We start from the raw sequence: 21,258 nt of genomic DNA on the forward strand, positions 1-21,258 counted from the left end.
TTGTTCTTTACAAATGCAGAAATCAAATTTAGGGGGATGGGAATAAAATACAAACACCATCACATTTAATCACTTTGCTGGGTCAACCAGCATTTCTGCGTGTGGATATCCAGTCAGCCAAATGAACCCAAGATTGAGAGTGGGCATGGTGTGTTGCTGCAATTTGCTGATTTTTTGTTCTCAGACAAAAAATTAACTAGTTAATGGACATTAGTGATACACCCGGAGAGGGCAATGGCACCCCACTCCAGTACTCCTGCCTGGAAAATCCCATGGACGGAGGAGCCTGGTAGGCTGCAGTCCATGGGGTCGCGAAGAGCGACTTCACTTTTACTTTGTACTTTCATGCATTGGAGAAGGAAATGGCAACCCACTCCAGTGTTCTTGCCTGGAGAATCCCAGAGACGGGGGAGCCTGGTGGGCTGCTGTCTGTGGGGTCACACAGAGTCGGACACGACTGAAGCGACTCAGCAGCAGCAGCAGTGATACATCCAAAGGCCCAACTTGCTGTCCTTATGGGATTTTTCAAGCACTCGATCAACAGGATCAAACAAACTGAGTTACTTCTGACTGATAAACACATGGTGGGTACAATAACTACATTTTCAGACAAAGTATGTGTATGATCGCTTCTTTTCAGAAATGTTTTCTCTCTCACTAAAGACAGGATTTGGTAACTCTTGTCCTCATATGCTAAAGAGATTTAAGCTAGAGAAACTGGGAAGAATACCATAAGCTAAGACTAAGTACTTGCTATGTGTCATGTACTTTATGTACATTAATCTCCACAACAGAATAACACCATTGCTATTGTTATCCTCTTTACACACATGAGGAAATAGACTCATAGAATGTATTGGTTAATAAACACAGTCCACAGCAGGTTCAACAGAGGAAATACAATATGGGGTACAAGTTATAAAGGAGTTTGAATGGGCCATGGGAAAAGATGGATGGTAAGACAACCCAGACATTAGCAATGGCAGTAAATTATTCATATCCCTGGGGCCAGAGAGGTCCAGGGAGGAGGCCATGTTATCAGAGGTCAGAAGTCAGGGAGGCGGAGCAGAGGTGTAATCAGAAGACACTCGGCCATTGCTAGAGACTTGACCTGAAGCAGAGAGACACATCCTGGTCTCTTGCTTCCTCCCACCCTCTACTCTCCTTCTACTGCCTCCCAGGGGCCAATCTAGCTGAAGTCAATTAACATGCCAGCCTGGGAGGCATTGTTTGCAAGGGTCAGTCTCTGCACTGCAGAGCAGAGTAAGGGTAAGAAACAAATCTGTGAGAAGATAGGCAAAAGACAAGCTTCTAGAGGTCGAGTAGCTCACCTTCAGGTCACTCAGGCTGCCTGACTTTAAATTCTGCGTGCATACCACTAACCTATATTGTTTAATTATTATGAAGAGAAATAGGACTTGGATGAAGCAGTCTATTTGACTGTAATGACCATATCATTTTATATGGGATATATACACATTGTAATGCATGATATATCATGTGATTGGGGATATATGTGTTTATTTGTAATGGATATTGCATATACATATGTATAGTATATGTCTGGGTTTGCTGCATATATTTTATCTTGTCATTTTCTTTGGGATCGCACTGGTATTCTTTCACTTTCCTTTGACTAGACTAGATTTTTAAAATATCATTTTTAATTCTTAAAAATAAAAGCAAGGTAAGATGATGTCAGGACATATGTACCAAGGCGCCAACCTGGGGGGCGGGCTCAGAGGGTGCAATTAGTCCCACCACAGGCAGCCACGAGCCCAGTGAAGCGGCCTTAGTTTCCCAGCTCCAGTTCGGCATTAGCAAAAAGAAAGGCTATACTATTCTTAATGATATGTAAGGTTTTTTTCTGCTTTGTGGTCCCATTACTGCATCTTCAGGGAAAGGTCAAATCTCTTGTTTTGGCCTCCAGGACAAAATCAAAACCAAAGCAATCTTTGCCCATGGCAAGAAAAGTGAAGCCCCAGGGGCTTCACTCGTAGCTCAGTCGGTAAAGAATCTGCCTGCAATGCAGTAATCTGCCTGCAGTGCAGGAGACCTAGGTTCAATTCCTGGGTCTGGAAGATCCCCTGGAGAAGGACATGACAACCCACTCCAGTATTCTTGCTTGGAGAATCCCATGGACAGAGGAGCCGGGCAGGCTACAGTCTATGGGATCGCAAGAGTCGGACCCGACTTAGCAAGTAAACCACCACCACCACCAGCACACCACAAATCGGTACTGGGCGACCTGCCTCTCATGTTTCCTTTCTTTGACAGTGGACTTGCATATCAGCTAGCACTTGCCCTTCAATACAATGGCAAATGGCATAAAGGGAATGCTTAAGCTAGTTATTAGATTTCACACATGCCTGCTCACTGAGACCATGTTAATCCTATAAGGGCCTACATTTCACTTGAGTTTCCTGAGTACATAACCAGCCCCAGTCTTTCTGTTCAGTAGAGTAAAATTAGGAAATAAAAACAAACAGCATCAAAGGCTGTTATCTTCTTGCTTTTAATTACTCTTTGTATCTTACAATTGGTCAATGTTATTAGAAAATATCAGAAGCTGTTAAAAAATGCTTTCTGAATCCAGAAAATATAAAACATGTTTATTATCCCATTTGATCCATAGAACAAAAAAATGTTTTTACTTTGGTAAAATGGCAACCACAGGAGCTGTGCAAGAGACTGTGATGGGATCACTGGTGGGAGATAAAGAGAGTCTTGGCTCTTGGTCTGTCAACTACAGCACACGGATCAGAGCTCAGCATTCTAGGGTGACTTCCTACAGCATGTGGGCAGGCCTTGATGGGAGCTCCATCCCCCTGGGTGTCTCCCTGTCTCCAGGGCCCACGAGTTGCAGTAGCCGCTATGCCATCTCCTGGTTTCCCAGAAAGAAATGTCAAAGCTAAGCCTAAGCCCGTGCCCTTTCTCCACTGTTTTCCCTTTTGTCTACATTTTTGTAAGTTGAGAGACAGCAAGACAAGCCTGTCTCCTTGGCTTGTCATTCATTCATTCACTCATTTAAAAAACACTTCTTCATTAAATTTTATGTGCCTAGAACTGAGCTAAGTCACTAGAAGCTTATAGTAGGTTGGGATGAGGTAGGAAGACAAAGATGACCCTTATCCATGCTTCAGAAAGAAAAGATGAATATTTGGTTCCTTTTCTAGACCATTTGAGGCTCATTTCCAATCAGGAAAATTAAATAAATGGCTTTATAATGTGTTCCTTTTACACGGCCCTTCATCATCTTGGACCACAGGGAATTGACATTTTCATAGCAATACGAGGGCTAAATGTGCTCTGATGACACATTTAACTAACACTGAATTATAACAGAGCCTTGGTGGACATGCACATGACATCTGCATAATTGGAGGACAAATTATTTTTTATTAGTGCTACTACTATTAATATAAAATTAATTTATACTCATGGACCACTGCATGTGAAGTGTTACCAAGCACAGCTAACATTCTGGCTCTGAGGCTCACAGAGGCCATGAGGCTGTAACCTGCAGCTGGCTTGCCTTCTCAGCCGCCTTCCTCTCCTCCATACAATCCCTTGTCTTTATTGACTTTCATTTAATTGTGTCATTTTACAGCAAAACTCGAGAGAAATTAAACGGCCGGACTGTGACAGACACAAGGGCTGGGGAGCGCGTGAAGTCACTAGGGAGAACCCCAGGGGAGTGGGGCAGAGTTCGGCAGTGCCTGCTGTGTCTTCAGAGGGAATCTGTCAGCAGCAAGTCAACCCTGGATGCTTCAGGGTCCAGGTAAATGGTGCAGGGAGCTTTATGTCTCTGTTGTCCTTGTTCAGAGAAGCAGAATTTGACGGGAGCCATTCCCTTGTAGCTCAGTCTGTAAAGCATCTGCCTATAATGCAGGAGACCTGAGTTCGTATTCCTGGGTTAGGAAGATCCCCGGAGAAGGAAATGGCAACCCACTCCAGTACTCTTGCCTGGAAAATCCCATGGACGGAGGAGCCTGGTAGGCTGCAGTCCATGGGGTTGCAAAGAGTCAGACATGACTGAACGACTTCACTTTCACTTTTCACTTTCACGCATTAGAGAAGGAAATGGCAACCCACTCCAATGTTCTTGCCTGGAGAATCCCAGGGGCAGGGGAGCCTGGTGGGCTGCCGTCTATGGGGTCGCACAGAGTCGGACACGACTGAAGTGACTTAGCAGCAGCAGCAGCAGCCAGTGTTCTTGCCTGGAGAATCCCCAAGGACAGAGGAGACTGGCGGGCTTCAGTCCATGGGGTTGTAAGAGTCGGACACGACTTAGCAACTAAACCACCACCACCACCACCATTAGTTCTATGAAAGAGCATGTAAGCTGGGGATGGCTCAAACAGTCCGCTTCGGAGTGGCGAACCACCTGTATTTTCACTTTCCATTTGCATTCATCGGGCACGCATTTTCCAAGCACCCTCATAAGCCAACCTCCATGCTCAGTGCTGGAACCCAAGTGTCTTGGTATAGACACTGAGGGGAGGTTTCAGGGCTCCCTCCCTGACCTCTGAGGGTGGGAAATGTCAGTCTCTTCCAAGGCTTGCTGAGTGATCATTATCAGAGCATCACCTAGGATCTTAACTCCTTGTCCTATTTTTTTTTTTTTTTTTTTTTAAGAGAAAAGTGACTTTTGAAACAGATGGCGCATAGCTGCCCTGGATGACTGTGAAGTGGCTCAAAGCATGTCTGGTATTTTCCACTGAGTCCATTTGGAGATCAATTAACCGTGTCTTTTGAGCAAACTGCTCCCTTCTGAAAAGGTTTTTATGGGTTCAGAATGTCCATGACATTGTTTCCTTTTGTGCCTTTTTGTTAAGTTCAGCTTTTTTTTTTTTTTTTTCCCTTTAGTAAAGTGTCACTTTTTAATGATCACATCAGTTTTGTGTTTCTCAGCTAGAGCAAATTGCTGTCATTTGTGTCCCACCAGCACCTCGGGGCATTTTTCTTTCTGGTTGGTCTTTAACCTAAAAACACACTTCTGTGTCTACACTAATGGCATCTTGACAATGATAATGGGCAGAGGCTCAATTAAGAAACATCATGAATCATACAGTTCAGTCTCCTCTAGTGGGTGAGAGTCCCCACAGTGACAAGGGGGGTTTCATTTTCTTTTGTCCCCTGAAGTCTAACTCCTTTCCCGGTTGGTGCCTCACCACCACCCCAGTCACTCTCCAAAGGTTATTTTCCTGGTTTACTAAAAGCAGCATCTCAGGTGAGCAAACCCCTTACCTATTTGCCAGTCCCAGGGCACCTTCAACAGCTCCTTGTGTTCCATTATAGCTCTGTGGATGGAAAGAAAGCAGAGCTGATGAGCATTGTGGCCTACTTTTTTCCTTGTTGTTGTTCACTAACCAGATTTATACAAATCGTGAAGCAACCAGTTGAATTCCAAAAATAACTCTGGATCACACAGAGGCTAGTTTCATTAGGTAGCTCAGCCCAAGATTGGTTCCTGCAGACCCACCACTATCCTTCTCACCCAGTGTGCCTCTAGCTTTCACTTCTCACTCAGATGCTTTCTCAAAATTACATGGCGAGGTTGGAAAATATCTGGGCTTGCAGGTTTAATCCTTTTTCTGATTGAGCACTCTCCAGGGCAGTGTTTCTCAAACTTAAATGTACAAAAATACCACCTGGAGAGGATGTTAAAAAAAGTTTCCTGGGGACTTCCCTGGGGGTCCAGTGGTTAAGAATCTGCCGTGTCATGTAAGGGAGGCAAGTTCGATCCCTGGCAAGGGAATTAATATCCCACATACAACTGAGCCCATGAGCCACAATGAAGACCCAATGCAGCCAAAATTAAAATAAATAATAAATCCCCAAAAATGTCTGAAAAATAAAAAAACAGTTCCTGGGCCCCATCCCTCCAGAGGCTGATTCAGTAGATCAGATGTGCATTTCTGACAAGTTCCCATGTGGTGCTAGGACTGCTGGTCAGAGAATGAGACTCTGAGAACCACTGTTCTGAAAGGACCAGGAGGAGAGGGTGGTGCCCTCCACCTGTGTCACTTTGGTTTTATTGCACCCTTAACGTAACTTATTTGCCAAGCACACTCATACGCATCTTCCACGATTTTGGCAGCAGTGTGTCTGAAGGGCTCCATCAGCTCTAATGGTCTATAACTGAAGCAAATGAGTGCTAGATCTCCAAAGATACTTTTTTTTGGATTCAAGAATAATAATCCATAAAATGAGCCACCCATCTACAAAATGTTGGTTATGAACAGTTGAACCAGGCAATTTCTTTTCCTCTTATGAAGCTGAAGTGCCAAATTTAGAAACTTTAAAATTTAGAAAGCCATCATGCTTTCAAAATGAGTCCCAAATAAATCTGTCTTACAGAGTCTTCCCATCTCCTGGCCCTGTTTGCTATGGAGTTCCCCACCTGTATCTCAGGACACCAAAATTTGGAGAATTCTTGGAAAGAATTCTATTTGCAAAACAGATTCAAAGTGATGCCAAAATAGCCTCCTTAAATAGTTTCAGACACAGATGCAATGACAAAGAACCTGCTTGTAGAAAGTGATGTGGTGAAAATCAGAATTACTCACTTTGCAGATAGGATTTGCTGAAATTTGACAGAAGGATATATTATGCTTCTTTATTTCTTACCTGAAGCTAAAATACATGGCCTTTATTGATGAAAAATTAGGCTTTGCTTGACACTTATTCCATAGCAACTTCTGAGCCCTAGTCAATGATGACATATATACTCCAATGCCAGAATTACTGAAAACTTGTTGTTTCTGACTTTTTGATGTTTAGTGAATGCCTATGTTATATCTTGACCCATTTAAGGAAAATGGAAACACTAAGTTTCTAGTTTCTAAGAGATGAATTTTTGTTGTTGCTGGTGTTTTTCTTTTTTTTGGCTGAGCCACAAGGCTTGAGGGATCTTAATTCCCCAACCAGATATTGAACACTGGCCATGGCAGTAGAAGTCCTAACTACTGGACTGCCAGGAAGTTCCCTGAGAAATGAATTTGAAATGTGGTTCACTGGTGAAAACCCATGGGCAATAAAAGAAATTATAAAAGGACAAATTTAAACTCTAAGTTTTCTAAGTTGTGGTTACTAGTAAAAGACTAGTATACTAGTTGTCACTAGTAAACAGAATGCCCCTTTTTGGAAGTGCATCAAATCATGGCATTTACACTTGGTTTTCCTATTTCTCTAAGTATTAATAAAACTTCATTGGCTGGTTTGGGAGAATCAATGTACTTTTAATGCTTTCTTATAAGTTATTTTCAAAGTCCATTACATAAATTCATTAAAAATTCATTTAGTTTGGAAGAAATTTATTAATAAAGATACTGAGTTTTCAGATTTCATGTAGGTTTGTAACAGGTTTCTAGCTCTGATTTTTAGAAAATAAAGTGAACAGCCATAACCTAAATGAGAAATATTTTAAAACTAAGCTTTAAGCGTATCAACTGCCTGAATTTCTTGTTATTTTTCACTCACAACTGAATTCCACTGAAAAATGCCCCGAAGAGTCCAATCATTCCCAGGAATTCCACTCGGCTCAGAGTTCGGATGATGTATTCTTCCCAGACGTTAGAGATACCATACAGTGTGGCTCCTCCTAAGACCAGGAGATCCCCCACCAGCTTATTTTCCCCTAGGAACAGAAGAAGAAAAAGGAAACTTTATTAAAATTTTACTAACAAGAACTTGGCCCCAGCAAAATCAGCTTCCTGTGCTTATTCTGAGGCTTCCCTGGTGGCTTAGACTGTAAAGAATCTGCCTGCAATGAGGGAGACCCGGGTTTGATCCCAGGGTTGGGAGGATCCCCTGGAGAAGGAAATAGCTACCCACTCCAGTATTCTTGCCTGGAGAATTCATGGACAGAGGAGACTGGCTGTCTCAAAAGAGTCAGACACTACTGAGGAACTAACACACATCGTTAGTCTATTCTGACATTTTTATAGAAGTTCTGTATTTTCATGTAAATCCATGGCTGATTCATTTCAGTGTATGACAAAAACCACTATAATATTGTAAAGTAATTAGCCTCCAACTAATAAAAATAAATGGAAAAAAAAAAGTTCTGTATTTTGCCTACTGAGATTAAGTAAAGTCTGTTTATGTGTGCTTCAGATATGTTGTGATGTAAAAAGGTTGCTCTGTCTACCCAATAAGAAGTCTTCCCTAGCTAAGAAAGGGACTAGTTTCTTCTGGATTGTACTGTCTCTGAAGAGTCCCATGTCTTCTGTCCATGGGTTGAAAAGTTCATAGTCTGAAATGGACTATGGGTTGAAATTTTCAACTCCCCTAAAGTAAGCAACAGAAGAGTGAAAATATATGTAATTGATTATCACATCAATATTTTTCTTCTTTCATAAAAAGTATCTATTTGTTCTAAATTCAGTTTTGGCTAGTTTTGGTTTATGTCCAATCTCTCATAAATTATGTACCCAACTATTTTCTATAATTAGGCCAACTCTTTCTACTCCAGGAAGTGTGAAGCTAGGGAAGGAGAGTGGGAATCAGCAGCTGGAGGCCTCATAGTAAGCTTGTACCCAAGTGGTCTCCAACTCTGACCTGTGTAGTCGGCTCATGGGCGCTCAGTAGATGTGAAGTTCTGGGGCAGAAGAGGTGCAAGCGGGGGAGGGGACTCTGTCCAACGAGATTCTAAGGGAGAGACTCACCCTAGAGTAGCCTTGCATTCCCAGCTCAGCTGGAACAATCTAAAACTGCAGAACCAGATTATTTCTGTATAGCTGGGAGCACCGCGTACTCTCCACCAAGAGGTTTCACATAAAAGAATTTGGGTGGGGTTTGGGGAGAGATCTCAAGCCTCTGTGGTCACCTCCAGGGATATTGACTCCAATTAGTGTCACTTTTTCTAAGACAAGTTCTATTCCTACTAAGGATCAGAGAGAGAGAAGATAGTCTGAAAGGCTAAGAGTTTGCTGGGGTCCCTCTCAAGGGAATGGAGCTGAGAGTCTGGATCAGCAAGGGCTGGCAGCCCTCACTGGGCTCCTGGAGAGCAGATGACCCAAGAATATGATGAAGCTTCAAGGAACCTCAGGGCTGTGTCCTAGGTGTGTCTTCTGGGGAAATTAATGTTGCCATTCTAGAGTAACCTGATTAATCTCTTTTAATTTAATTTTTATTATTTTAACATCCAAAACATTTTGTACTGGGGTAGAGCTGATTAACAATGTTGTGATAGATGTGGTGTACACACACACATACACACACACACACACACACACACACACACAAACAGACACACACACACACACACACATACACACAATGGAATATTACTCAGCCAATAAAAAGAATGAAATAAGGCCATTTGCAGCAACATTGATAGACCTAGAGACTGTTTACTGAGTGGAGTAAGTCAGACAGAGGAGAAATATCATATGACATCCCTTATATGTGGAATCTAAAAATAAATGATACAAATGAACTTACAAAACTGAATAATCCTTTTTACGTGTCAACTAGAAAATCATGACAGAACTCATAATTTTAAGGAGTTCATTTGAGGAATAACTGATAAAATAAAAAGCATCCATTACTAAGATTATAAAATTATAATGAACATGATTCAGTAGTCACTTTTCAATAAGGAGCCATTTCAGAATCTTGTGGTGACATGGGGCCATTACTATGAATCTCAATTATTGTTGTATTAGTGAAGTGTGGAAATGCTGCTTGATAGAATTCTTGGTTAATGAAATTAACTTTATATGAATGGATTCAGGAAAGTTAAATTATAATGAAATATTTTAATAGAAATTAGAGAAACATCAGTCCAGCTTTTAAAAGTCTTAAAATGAGGCTGCACTGTTTCATTGAATAGTCCCACCAATCTTTTTCAAACTCCACATTTGTTTCATTATGGTCTATTCTGTTAAGCCTTTGACTATGTGGCATCTACTCCCCAGTACTTTGAATTTTTCACAGTCATAATTTTTGTTAATAATGATACAACATTGTGTAACTGCAAGTTCAGAAGTATTTCCTAAGTTACTGGGGACAAAATGATTAAATACTATTTATTAAAATTTTACCAGTAAATGTATTTATCAGTTTATAAATCATTTGACAGTAGATACTTACACATAGAGCATGTGTGAAATTTTAGATGATTAAATATAATTGAACTAACCAGGACATGATTTTATCTAACCATATCATAAATGAAGTGTTTGATATAATACAATTTGTAGTTAGCTGGAAATTATAACATGCCCTATTAATGCAATAGACATTTGACATGGTTGAGTCAGTTTTTCTGAATGTTCACAGGGAAAATTACATCTAGCAAATGTGTCATTTCTGTGTGGGTGAAACCACAATGAGTGATAATGTTTTGCAGATTTGGGGTAAACGGACACATTCGAAATTATAAGTCCATTCAAGCCCATGCCTTCTTTGTCTCTGCTGAATTTCACACTCTTGTACCTGTGTGAGTACCAGAGTAAGCTCTGGGCGTTGGTGATGGACAGGGAAGCCTGGCATACTGCAGTCCATGGGGACGCAATGAGTCAGACATGACTGAACTGAACTGAACTGTACCTGTGTGTGGCCCTCACTGCATTTTGCTTCACGTCTGTTATTTGTTACCTTGCATGTCTTCCCTTCTCCCTGTTTTCTTCCACAATAGGGTTGAAGGGTCTACTGTGACTTACTTGGTTTTATATTCTGTGTGGGCCCTAGCACAGATTCTGGCTCATTGTAAGTTCTCAATAAATGCTTCAATGAGTTGAGCTGACAAAAAAGGTCTTTCTTTTTCAATCCTGTGGTAAACACGTTGAGTGGCGACATCTTTCAGTTCAGGTAGACATGGATTCTAATTGTATCTCTATCACTTAATACTTGTTGAACATGGGCAAGCTATAGAGTCTTTCTGACTTGAGTTTCCTTATTTGAAAATAAGGTTATGGTGAGGATACTGTATAATAATGTCAATAAGATTTTAAAATGCAAAATAATGTAAAATGCCTAGTATATTGGCACTTATTAAGTGTTCATTAAATGGTGGTCAAAAAGAGTGAATCAATCATTCTCTTTGAATCACCACCTGTCAGTTCGGCTTGGCCATTTCTCATTTTGGATTGCTTCTTGGTTCTAAACAACCTAGTCATAATTGCTTTGCAAGAATTTGTTTTCCTTATTAAAGTTTTCATTAAGTACTAGGAATACTATTTTTGGAGGGATACTTGTGTCTGTGTAGTAGAGAGAGAAAAGGGAATGTTATTTAAAATCACCACTTACCATTAGTTAAAGAATAAGTGGTGAATTAAGCCCAGGTTTGTACGCATGAGACAAGTGCTCGGACCTGGTGCACTGGGAAGACCCAGAGGGATTGGGTAGAGAGGGAGGTGGGAGGGGGGATCGGGATGGGGAATACATGTAAATCTATGGCTAATTCATGTCAATGTATGACAAAATCCACTACAATACTGTAAAGTAATTAGCCTCCAACTAATAAAAATAAATGAAAAAAAAAAAAGAATAAGTGGTGAATTATAGATAGCATCACTGTCACAATGGATATGAATTTGAGCAAACTCCAGGAGATTGTGGAGGACAGAAGAGCCTGGCGTGCTGTAGTCCATGGGGTGGCAAAGAGTTGGACATGACTTAACGACTGAACAACAATATAGTATTCTAGAGTGTTGAAAGACTACTAATGAAATTTATGAAAATGAAGGCATCTCACTAAACATTTTTGAGTTTTAAATGGAACCAACTGCTTTGTTTCTCTGAGACTCACTTGGCTTTAGCACAGAAAGTCCTACCTCTGGGAAACACTTCCATTCTGGACAACCTGGGACAGTCATTCTTCCTAATTTACTACAATTGAACAATAGTACAATTGAACAATTTTTTACAAGAGTCACAATAATGGAAAAATAAGTATTAAGTGGTGTAGCAGAAAGATCTCACATCCTACGACACAATTTTGTAGTGGTGTGCCCTTACACAAGTTTCTTATCTTCCCTGAGTTGTGATTTCTTCAACTGCAAAAGTGAGAATAAAAATACTTTCTTTGCCTAATTAAGAGGATAAAATGAGATGATGCATAGGAAAGTACTTGGCACCAATAAAACTATCACCTTCTAAAATTATGATTAATTATCTAATTCCTTGAAAATATTTTTTCTCTTTTGAAATAAATATAAAGTTATATCTGGTAATAAAGAAAAGTATCATTATGTTATCTAACATCTTTGATAAGTGAACTATAAGATGCAATATAAATGTATTGTGATAGAAAGGAGATATTTTGAAGAGCAAGAAATAATTTTATGATAAGGATCTATTTTAATTGAGTTTTAATCTTAAACCTATTATTTTCTAACCTTCTCTTTTATTATATATTCATACGTTTTCCAAGGAAAGTAGAAATATTATGGAGAAACCTCTTTGGCCTTATTACTAAATCAAATCATTTTTACACCCTCCAACATCTATTCTCAAGAGCCGCTTTCTCACATGTCTTTCCTGCAGGTAACAGTAAATGCAGAGCTGGTCTCTTAGAGGAGGCTTGTGAGGCTAGAGGAAGGTGGCAAAGAATGAATGCACATACTAGGCCCCCTGAGGTTCACTGACAAACTTGGAAAAGACATCTCCTTTGAGTTCATCCTGGGAGCACTTGTGGCAGATGATCAGTTGTTCCCAAGACAAGCATAGAACTGGAATGTGTTTTTGTTTCTGTCCAACTTTGTAGACCATTCCACAGGCTCCAAGGCAGTCCACATGGCCAATATCAAGAGTTCTACTGTATAGTACATAGACCTCTGCTCAGGGTTATGTGTCAGCCTGGATGGGAGGGGGGTTTGGGGGAGAATGGATACATGTTATATGTATGGCCGAGTCCCTTTGCTGTGCGCCAGAAATTATTACAACATTGTTCATTGATTATATCCCAATACAAAATTGAAGGTTTAAAAAACAAAATAAAAAGGTAACAGATCAAGTCAAGAAAAAAAGTCCTTGAGGACAGAATTTTAAAAATCCCAAGCTAAGGAGAACCATGGACTAGCAATATAAAAAGGACTAAGTCAGTCATCCTCTTTTTTTGCAAAAAGCTATTGACAGAGTGATGACAATTTATATTGAGTTGAATGCCTGATTCAAGTTCTGGTGAGTGCTTGAAGGAGTTTACAAAAGTTCTGGCCCTGCAAATTAATGCAATTTAACCAGCTCTTATAGTTAGGGTAATCAATGGAACATCTTTGATAATGATGCACACAAGGCTTACACTGTCTTCAAAACCAGTGTGTTATTTTCTCTTTTCAGAATATTTCATATGATAGCTTAAATTACTGCCTAATTCAATATTTTTAGAGACATGAGATGTGTCCAATCATTGTTTTATAAAATGAGCCCTTGGATCCTAAATTTGGGCTGCCCTCAGGACATCATGCCGTATACTTGGGCACCATTACGTGAGCATGGGAGGTATTCAACAATGATAAAATTCAATTTTGTTAAAACTGGCCCTTCATATGTTACAACAGGAATGAAGCTATAGGCTTTAAACAGTCACACCAACAGATAAAACACGGCTCCTGCATGTTTCATTCCTTTAAAAAATGACCACTTTAGAAAGACTCCCAAATGGACTTACTTTCTTTTTCTTAAATAGTACTAATACTCCTTTCCTAACACTTCACTTGAAAAAAAAAACTTTTTTTTTTTTACAGGATTAGTGAATACAACCTAGTGAAATCAAGTCAGTTTAACATTCGTGGCATAAACGCTTAGATTTATCATGACAATTGTCTTCCTTGACTATGATGCAAAATGATGGCCAGGGTGAATGGGGAGGTTCAGCAGAGCAACATTTTCATAAATAAGAGCACCTGCTGCTTAGTCTGTGCTTACCCAGTTCAAGCAAACCTGAGAAAGGGTAATTCAATTGTGACTTTATGACAACTAGCCACGCACGTTGTATCAGACAAAAATACTATTTCATTGGTTCAAAGAGATGCTCTACATTGGGATCATGATGGGAATAGAGCAAGAACTAGCCTTTTCATGTAATACCTATCAATTCCCATGGAACACTATTTCACAGAACAGAATCTGGGAAGAGGTGGTGCATGTGTTTTTAGCACATCTGTGGTGGTGGGGGCTGACGACGCCATGTAAGCAGCATTTGGAAGGCATAGAGACTGTCTCTTTTGGTCTGTGTTATACCTTCAGCTCCCAGCAAGGCGGGAGAGGGAAGGAAGCCTGTTCTAATCTCAGCTATGTGACCTTGGAGAGCTTGCTTGGCATCACCGTGTCTTGGCATTTTTTGTGTGTTAAATACAGGGCTGCCAGACAAGGTCCCTTTCAGCCAAAAAATTCTATGGTGCAACATAAAAACATAAATGATGTTCATTTCAGGTATTTCCTATGACCGAGTCTCAGAGAGAAATGCCCCAATTTTAACTTTTTATCCTTAATTCCCTCGAGGAAAAGGCAATTTCAAACCGACAGAGCTGCACTCTTTATCCTGTTCCTGATGCTGACAAAGAACATTGTTTTTTTTGTTTTCCTGCCCCCTGAAACTTTCTGTAGCTTGAGGGTCTGGGGTATCTTTTAAAGAACTACACTGCTTTAAAAGTGATTCTCTAGAAAGCATTCTGGATTAGTGTTCCCCAGAAGATCATAGCACTTTGATGAGTAAACGTTGAAGCTTACCATGTAGGTCTACAAGGTAATTACCTGTGAAAGTGAAAGTGTTAGTCACTCAGTCATGTCAGCTCTTTGCGAGTTCATGCACAGTACCTCGCCAGGCTCCTCTGTCTATGGAATTCTCCAGGCAAGAACACTGGAGTGGGTAGCCCTTCTCCAGGGGATCTTCCCAACCCAGGGATCGAACCCAGGTCTCCTGTGTTGCAGGCAGATTCTTTACTGTCTGAGCCACAGGGATTGCTACCCAAAGCCCTCCCCTCAAACAAACCAACCAACAAAAAAGATTCATGAGGAGACTGAACTTGACTCTCCCTCATAAAAACATCGAGTATTCCTAATCTAGTCTTCAAAGTTTAAGTAACCATGTGTAGGCCGATATGGCTAGCTTCACCCAGTAATTGGAAAGCTCAGTCTTCCTCTGACTTGGGGGAGAAGGCATAGGCAGGTGGGGGGTGCGGGTGGTCCTGGTGGCCCAGGAATGGCCTGACCCACTGAAACTGTCTCTAACGGCTGGTCTGGGGCAGGCAGCTTTGGCCTCCAGCGCATGCTCCAAGTGGGTCATGACTCCCAGCTTTAAATACAGTCTGAATGTTTCTGAATCCCTGTAGAATGGGCTCGAAAGCTCTGTTTTGCTTCCTTTGTTCACTCAGGAAACATATCCGAAGCACCTCCTATGTGCCACTCTCCTGGGTGTAAGGGAACAAACACGAGTTTGTTCCTGGTTCCTGATTCGCACCACGAGCCACAAACGTCCCACGTCTTGCCCTGGGCTCCCCGACAGAGGCAAGTAACCCGGCGGACTGGAGACTCACCTGCTCCCTGGTGCCTGCCCACGAGCACGTCGGCGCCCGCCATGCAGCCCATCCCCAGGATGCAGACAACGATGCCGATGAAATGCACAGCCTTGTACCGGATCAGCAGGAAGAACCAGGAGAGCAAGATCACCACCGGGATCACAAAGCAGTCCAGGAGCTATGGCAGGGAGGGAGGGAAACAACAGTCGGGAGTTCAGAGGGAAGCTTTCCATATGATGGAAACGGTCGGAAAAATGACTTCTCTCTGCAGAGAGGACATTTCCCCTGAAGCTGAGTTTTGGGGAAGACCCAGAAGTGATGCAATTAAAACAGACTCTGAAACAAATGACATGACCTTTACTTAAACCCAAGCCTTGAAGAAAACAGGAGAAGGTGAATCAATAAGACAAGCTGGTGGTGAAGATTCTCCTGCCCCTATGGTGTCAGGGCAGCTCAGCTTTCATCTTCCTCAGCACCCAGGCTAACTCCATGGAGACACTCAGATGTGGAGAGAATAGACAGGGCCATTTTAGATGGTCCCAGAACTCTGGAAGCAGATGTGGGAATGGGAGGTGAAGGGGCAGTGGTCTTATACTAGTCTATAAACTATTAGGAGCTAGACATAAGTTGAACTTAATTTCTCCTGGAGCTTTCTCCCTACTACCAATAAAAATTACTTTAATCTGTTTTAACCTGTCATTCTTTATAGGAAAAAAACCTAAATATAAATACAAATATTAGTCTCAAAACTTTACAAATACTTTAAAAAGGTAAAAAAGGAGAGAGAGAAAAGAAAGAGCAGAGTATTAAGAAATCTTTGATTTCATTTCTTTTATATTTTGTACAAATAATGAGATTCCATCTGACAAGGAAGCCCTAAGAGATGGAGGAGAGTTTGTCCCTGATCATGTAGTAAGAGAGCCTGATGAAATGAGAAGACCCCTGTGTTGGGAGCCAAAAGACTTAAATTTGAGTACTAAATCCTTACTTAGAGCAGTATGACCTTGGACAAACCACAAACTCAGGGAGCCTCAATTTCCGATTAGTATAAATGAAGACTATCTCTAAAGATCATTGTGAAGTTTGAAAGTAACCCATGTGAAACCATTTTATAAATTCTGAGGGCCCCAATTCCAGTCTATGCCCTGCTTCCAAACACACTGCTCTGGACTCCACAGAACTGGTTGTCTACACCACCTGGTAAGATGCAGTGACCTCTGGACCTGCCTCTCAGAGGCAGGGTCTCCACTAGACTCATGGATGGCCCCCAGGACTCCAGACTCCATGGACTAAACAAGAAAAATGAGGAACTGGTGATCCGGTCTCATGGCCCAGTACAGCTCCTCCGCTAGAATCCTAAACAGGTCACCCTACCGCCCAGTAGCCAGATCCAGGGCAGTGGTCACTAATACCCCTTCCCTTTTACTGTCTACATCCTATGGATCACAAACCAACAGTCCTTCCCTCTTACTGTCTATATCCTGTGAATCGCCAAATTCTGCCAGCTCATCTTCTAAACAACCTCTCGAATCTACTCTCACCACTTCTGCCACGTAGACTGGGCTAGCATCCTCTCCCAACTGGAGCAAGCCCTTCCTTCCAGCCTCAGGGTCTTCATTCATGCATCTCCTTCCCTCTGGAATGCTCCAACCAATTCTTGAGGACCTAGCTCCTTCTTCAGGCCCACACCTATATACTGCCTCCTGAAACCACCTCTGGGGTCCCTAGGCTAGGTCAGGTTCTAGCCAATGATTACCTTGCATTCTATACCTCTCCTTTACAGTGTCAATTATAATAATTCATAATTAATATGGAATTATTGCCATAATGTCTGACTTTCCCACTAGTCTGGAGGTCCCTGAGAGCAGGACTACATTTCTAGCACCCAGAGTTCTGCTGGGCTCATGAGACACAACCAATAATAGTTACTGAACAAATACATACAAGGATTTTTAATAATCAGTAACATCAAAATGGGGTCTCCAAGATTCATTAAAGGCTAAAAAACGTATATTTCCTAAGAACCCCTTTACCATCCAGAATAGCTTTTTGGCCCTGTAAACAACACTTGGGATCCTCACTGTTCATAAAGCTTTTCGTGACCTGGACAGACCTTCATGCTTCTCCGTGTTGCAGTCATCTCTGCAGAATGGAGAAAGCCATCAGAAGAATAAGTTGTCCCTGAGGTTACTGGGAAATGATAATACTGAGCTACATCATGATGGACTAGGGGTTGAGCCCAGAGGTCACAGAACTCTGGGAGGGGATGAAAGCTGGTAGGATGGCACTCCAGCATACAGTCCCTCATTGCACAGTTAATTGTCAAGTTAATGATGACTATTTGATGTGATAAAATGCTCTTAAGGCAAATTTTACAACTGGCCTCAAATACCATTTATTAGGAAATTTGAGTTTGCCAGTGAAAACTCTTCGCTGGGCATAAAACAGCTGGTGTTTTGCTTTAAATATTACAAATGATTGACTCAACAGTTAAAATATCTAGCTGCATGCTCCACAACTGGGATTTCATTATCTGGCTGGAAGCCCTCAGTCAGTGAAGCTGAACGATGGACGGCAAGCCAGGCCACCATCCAGGCTTGGGGAGGGCTCAAGTGAGCTCGTCTGGTTCTCAGTGTCATTAGAAATCCCAAAGCACTCGAGCATTCCAAAGTCCTGGCATCTGTTCCCTTAAAGAGCTGAGCTGAAAAATCTGTACTTGTGAGTGTCAGTCGGTCCTATGGGTAGGGAGGACTTTTAGAAAGAAGAGAAGACGAAAGAATACTACAGTACAAGCCAGGGTTTCTGGGATATTTCAGCTGGGAACCTTGGTGCCTAGCATACAGTAGGGATCAATAACGGGTGACCAATGAACCAAAGGATGGATAGGCACTTCGTATCACTGACTGTCAGAAGAGACATTAGAGGTAATCCAGGCTGCTTCCGGCATTGGGAGTAGGACAGTTCTTCGTTTTGCAGGACAGCCCCATGCTCTCTGCAGGGCATTTAGCATCCCTGGGCTCTGATCACTAAAAATGTTGTTGTTCAGTCTCTCAGACTTATCCAACTCTTTGTGACCCCATGGACTGAGGTCCATTCCTCCCTGTCCTTCACTATCTCCCAGAGTTTGCTCAAACTCATGCTCAGAGAGTCAGTGATGCCACCCAACCATCTCATCCTCTGTTGTCCCTTCTCCTTCTTCCTTCAATCCTTCCCAGCATCAGGGTCTTTTCCAATGAGTCGGCTCTTCACATCAGGTGGCCAAAGTATTGGAGCTTCAGCTTCAGCATCAGTCCTTCTAATGAATATTCAGGGTTGATTTCCTTTTGGATTGGCTGGTTTGATCTCCTGCAGTCCAGAGGACTCTCAATAGTCTTCTCCAACACCACAGTTTGAAAACATCAATTCTTCGACACTTAGCCTTTTTTATTGTCCAGCTCTCATATCCGTACATCACTACTGGAAAAACCACAGCTTCTACTATATTAACCTTTGTAGGCAAAGTAATGTCTCTGCTTTTTAATATGCTGTCTAGATTTGTGATTGCTTTTCTTCCATGAAGCAAGAGTCTTTCAATTTCATGGCTTCAGTCACTGTCCGCAGTGATTTTGGAGCCCAAGAAAATAAAATCTGTCATTGTTTCCATGGTTTCCCCATCCATGTGCCATGAAGTGATGGGACCAGATGCCATGATCTTAGTTTTCTGAATGTTGAGTTTTAAGCCAGCTCTTTCATTCTCCTCTTTCACCTTCATCAAGAGGCTTTTTAATTCCTCTTCACTTTCTTTCATAAGGGTGGTATCATTATGGCAGAAATGTTGAGCAGCTAGTTGCAATTTTGGTATTCTTACAGGAGATGAGCACAGGTCATTCTGCTCTGCCATCTTGACGATCATGGAAAAGTGGAGACCACTAAAAATAAGTGCTCCTAAAAAAAAAAAAATGTTCCTATACAAGTGGCAATAGTGGTAAAGAACCCACCTGCGGATGCAGGAGACATAAGAGAAGCAAGATTGATCTCTGGGTGGCAGAGTTGGCACATGGCAACCCACTCCAGTGTTCTTCCTGGAGAATCCCATGGACAGAGGAGCCTGGCAGGCTACAATCCATAGGGTCACAATGAGTTGAACACAACTGAAGTGACTTAGCACACAGCACACATTTACAAGCGCCCCTCAGAGGCAGTATCTCCCCGTTTAGAATCACAGAATCCTTTATTTAAACACAGGATTCAGAAGTTTCAACAAGTGAAGTGATGTGCTCCAGGTCACTCAAATGGCTGATACCAGAGACAATCCTGTCCTGATTTTTCAAACCATATTTTAATGAAGGTCAGTGACAGAAATTGCTACAGGTGGGAGATCACACCACTGTATCTGTAACTAGAGAGAGAAAAAAAGATACATTTGGGAGTTGCTGTTAGTAAACAGGCTATTATTTTTTAGCGATTTTTGTCTCCAACTTTTCCCCTGTGGCTTTATCACATAAAACATACTGACAAAATAATTTTCCAATAGATTTCTGGTAGCTTAACTCTTTAGCAAAGTGGCTGTTAAGAGTAATAATAGAGAGCAGCATTGTAACATATGCTCACTACTGGGACTGTTAAAGCAGAAAAAGAAGTGAAAAACTAGTAGATTTACCTTTCTGTGCATACATTTCTATATCCAAAAGGAAATTATAAAATATCAATACCAAAAAATCAACAAATGAATACTATTTCATAATCATCTTACACTCTGAAAAATCTCAAAGAACGTGAAGAACTTTAGAAAGAGAAGTTCATTACCTCTTAGATTTATATAGTATCATTCCTCTCTAAAGATATAAGCCAGTTTTGCTCTTCTATGTCAGTAATCCCTAAGTGATACCTGCCAGTGAGGTCTATGACCCCGAGTTATCTGATTCTATTGATGAGGTACTGAGGAACACCAGGCTTAGTGGCTGAGACAAACTCTCTGAAGTCATTACGATAATAGCAGGATTATTATTTGAGCTTGGTAGTCTTAAATATTTCCTTAGGATAGATTCCTGGCTGGAAACTACAGAGTTAAAATTTGAGTTTCCCTTGTGCTCAGATGATAAAGACTCTGCCTACAATGTAGGTGGTCTGTGTTTGAACCCTGGGTTGGAAAGATCCCCTGGAGAAGGGAATGGCTACAGCCATTCCAGTATTCTTGTCTGGAGAATTCCATGGACAGAGGAGCCTGGTGGGCTACAGTCCATGGGATCACAAAGAGTCTGATATGACTGAGTGACTAACACACACACAAAGTATACATTTAAAAAAACTATGGATGCATATTGCCTTTTTTCCCCCCGGAAGTTAGCAGCTACTTCAGTTCAGTTCAGCCGCTCTGTCGTGTCTGACTCTTTGAGACCCCATGGACTGAAGCACGCCAGGCTTCCCTGTCCATCACCAACACGCAGAGTTTGCTCTAACTCACATTCATCAAGTCGGTGATGCCATCCAAATATCTCATCCTCTGACATCCCCTTCTCCTCCTGCCTTCAATCTTTCCCAGCATCAGGGTCTTTTCCAGTGAGTCAGTTCTTCACATCAGGTGGCCAAAGTATTGGAGTTTCAGCTTCAGCATCAGTCCTTCCAATGAATATTCAGGACTGATTTCCTTATTTGTTTTACTTACTTGTCCACTTACTACTTAGTAACTACTTACTAGTCCACTGACTACTTACTACCTAAGTGGCTACTTACTTGCCCATAATTAGCAGACAAACTAAGATGAAAGAATTGCTTTGCAAATTAAAAATAGGTAGTCCCATTTTGTACT

General features: G+C 41.5%; 1 protein-coding gene across 1 annotated transcript in view; it reads right to left on the reverse strand.

Moving 5' to 3' along the window:
• The window catches only part of SLC35F1 (solute carrier family 35 member F1), a 402,967-nt gene that overhangs the window by 40,046 nt on the left and 341,663 nt on the right, over positions 1–21,258 (reverse strand). The window contains exons 4-6 of the mRNA XM_061132019.1: positions 15,489–15,648; positions 7,486–7,642; positions 5,251–5,303 (exon numbers count right to left, since the gene is read on the reverse strand). Of these exons, the coding sequence (XP_060988002.1) occupies positions 5,251–5,303; positions 7,486–7,642; positions 15,489–15,648 (370 nt within the window). The remainder of the gene's footprint in view (positions 1–5,250; positions 5,304–7,485; positions 7,643–15,488; positions 15,649–21,258) is intronic.

Source organism: Dama dama, chromosome 28, assembly GCF_033118175.1.
Source record: "Dama dama isolate Ldn47 chromosome 28, ASM3311817v1, whole genome shotgun sequence".
Lineage (NCBI taxonomy): Eukaryota > Metazoa > Chordata > Mammalia > Artiodactyla > Cervidae > Dama > Dama dama.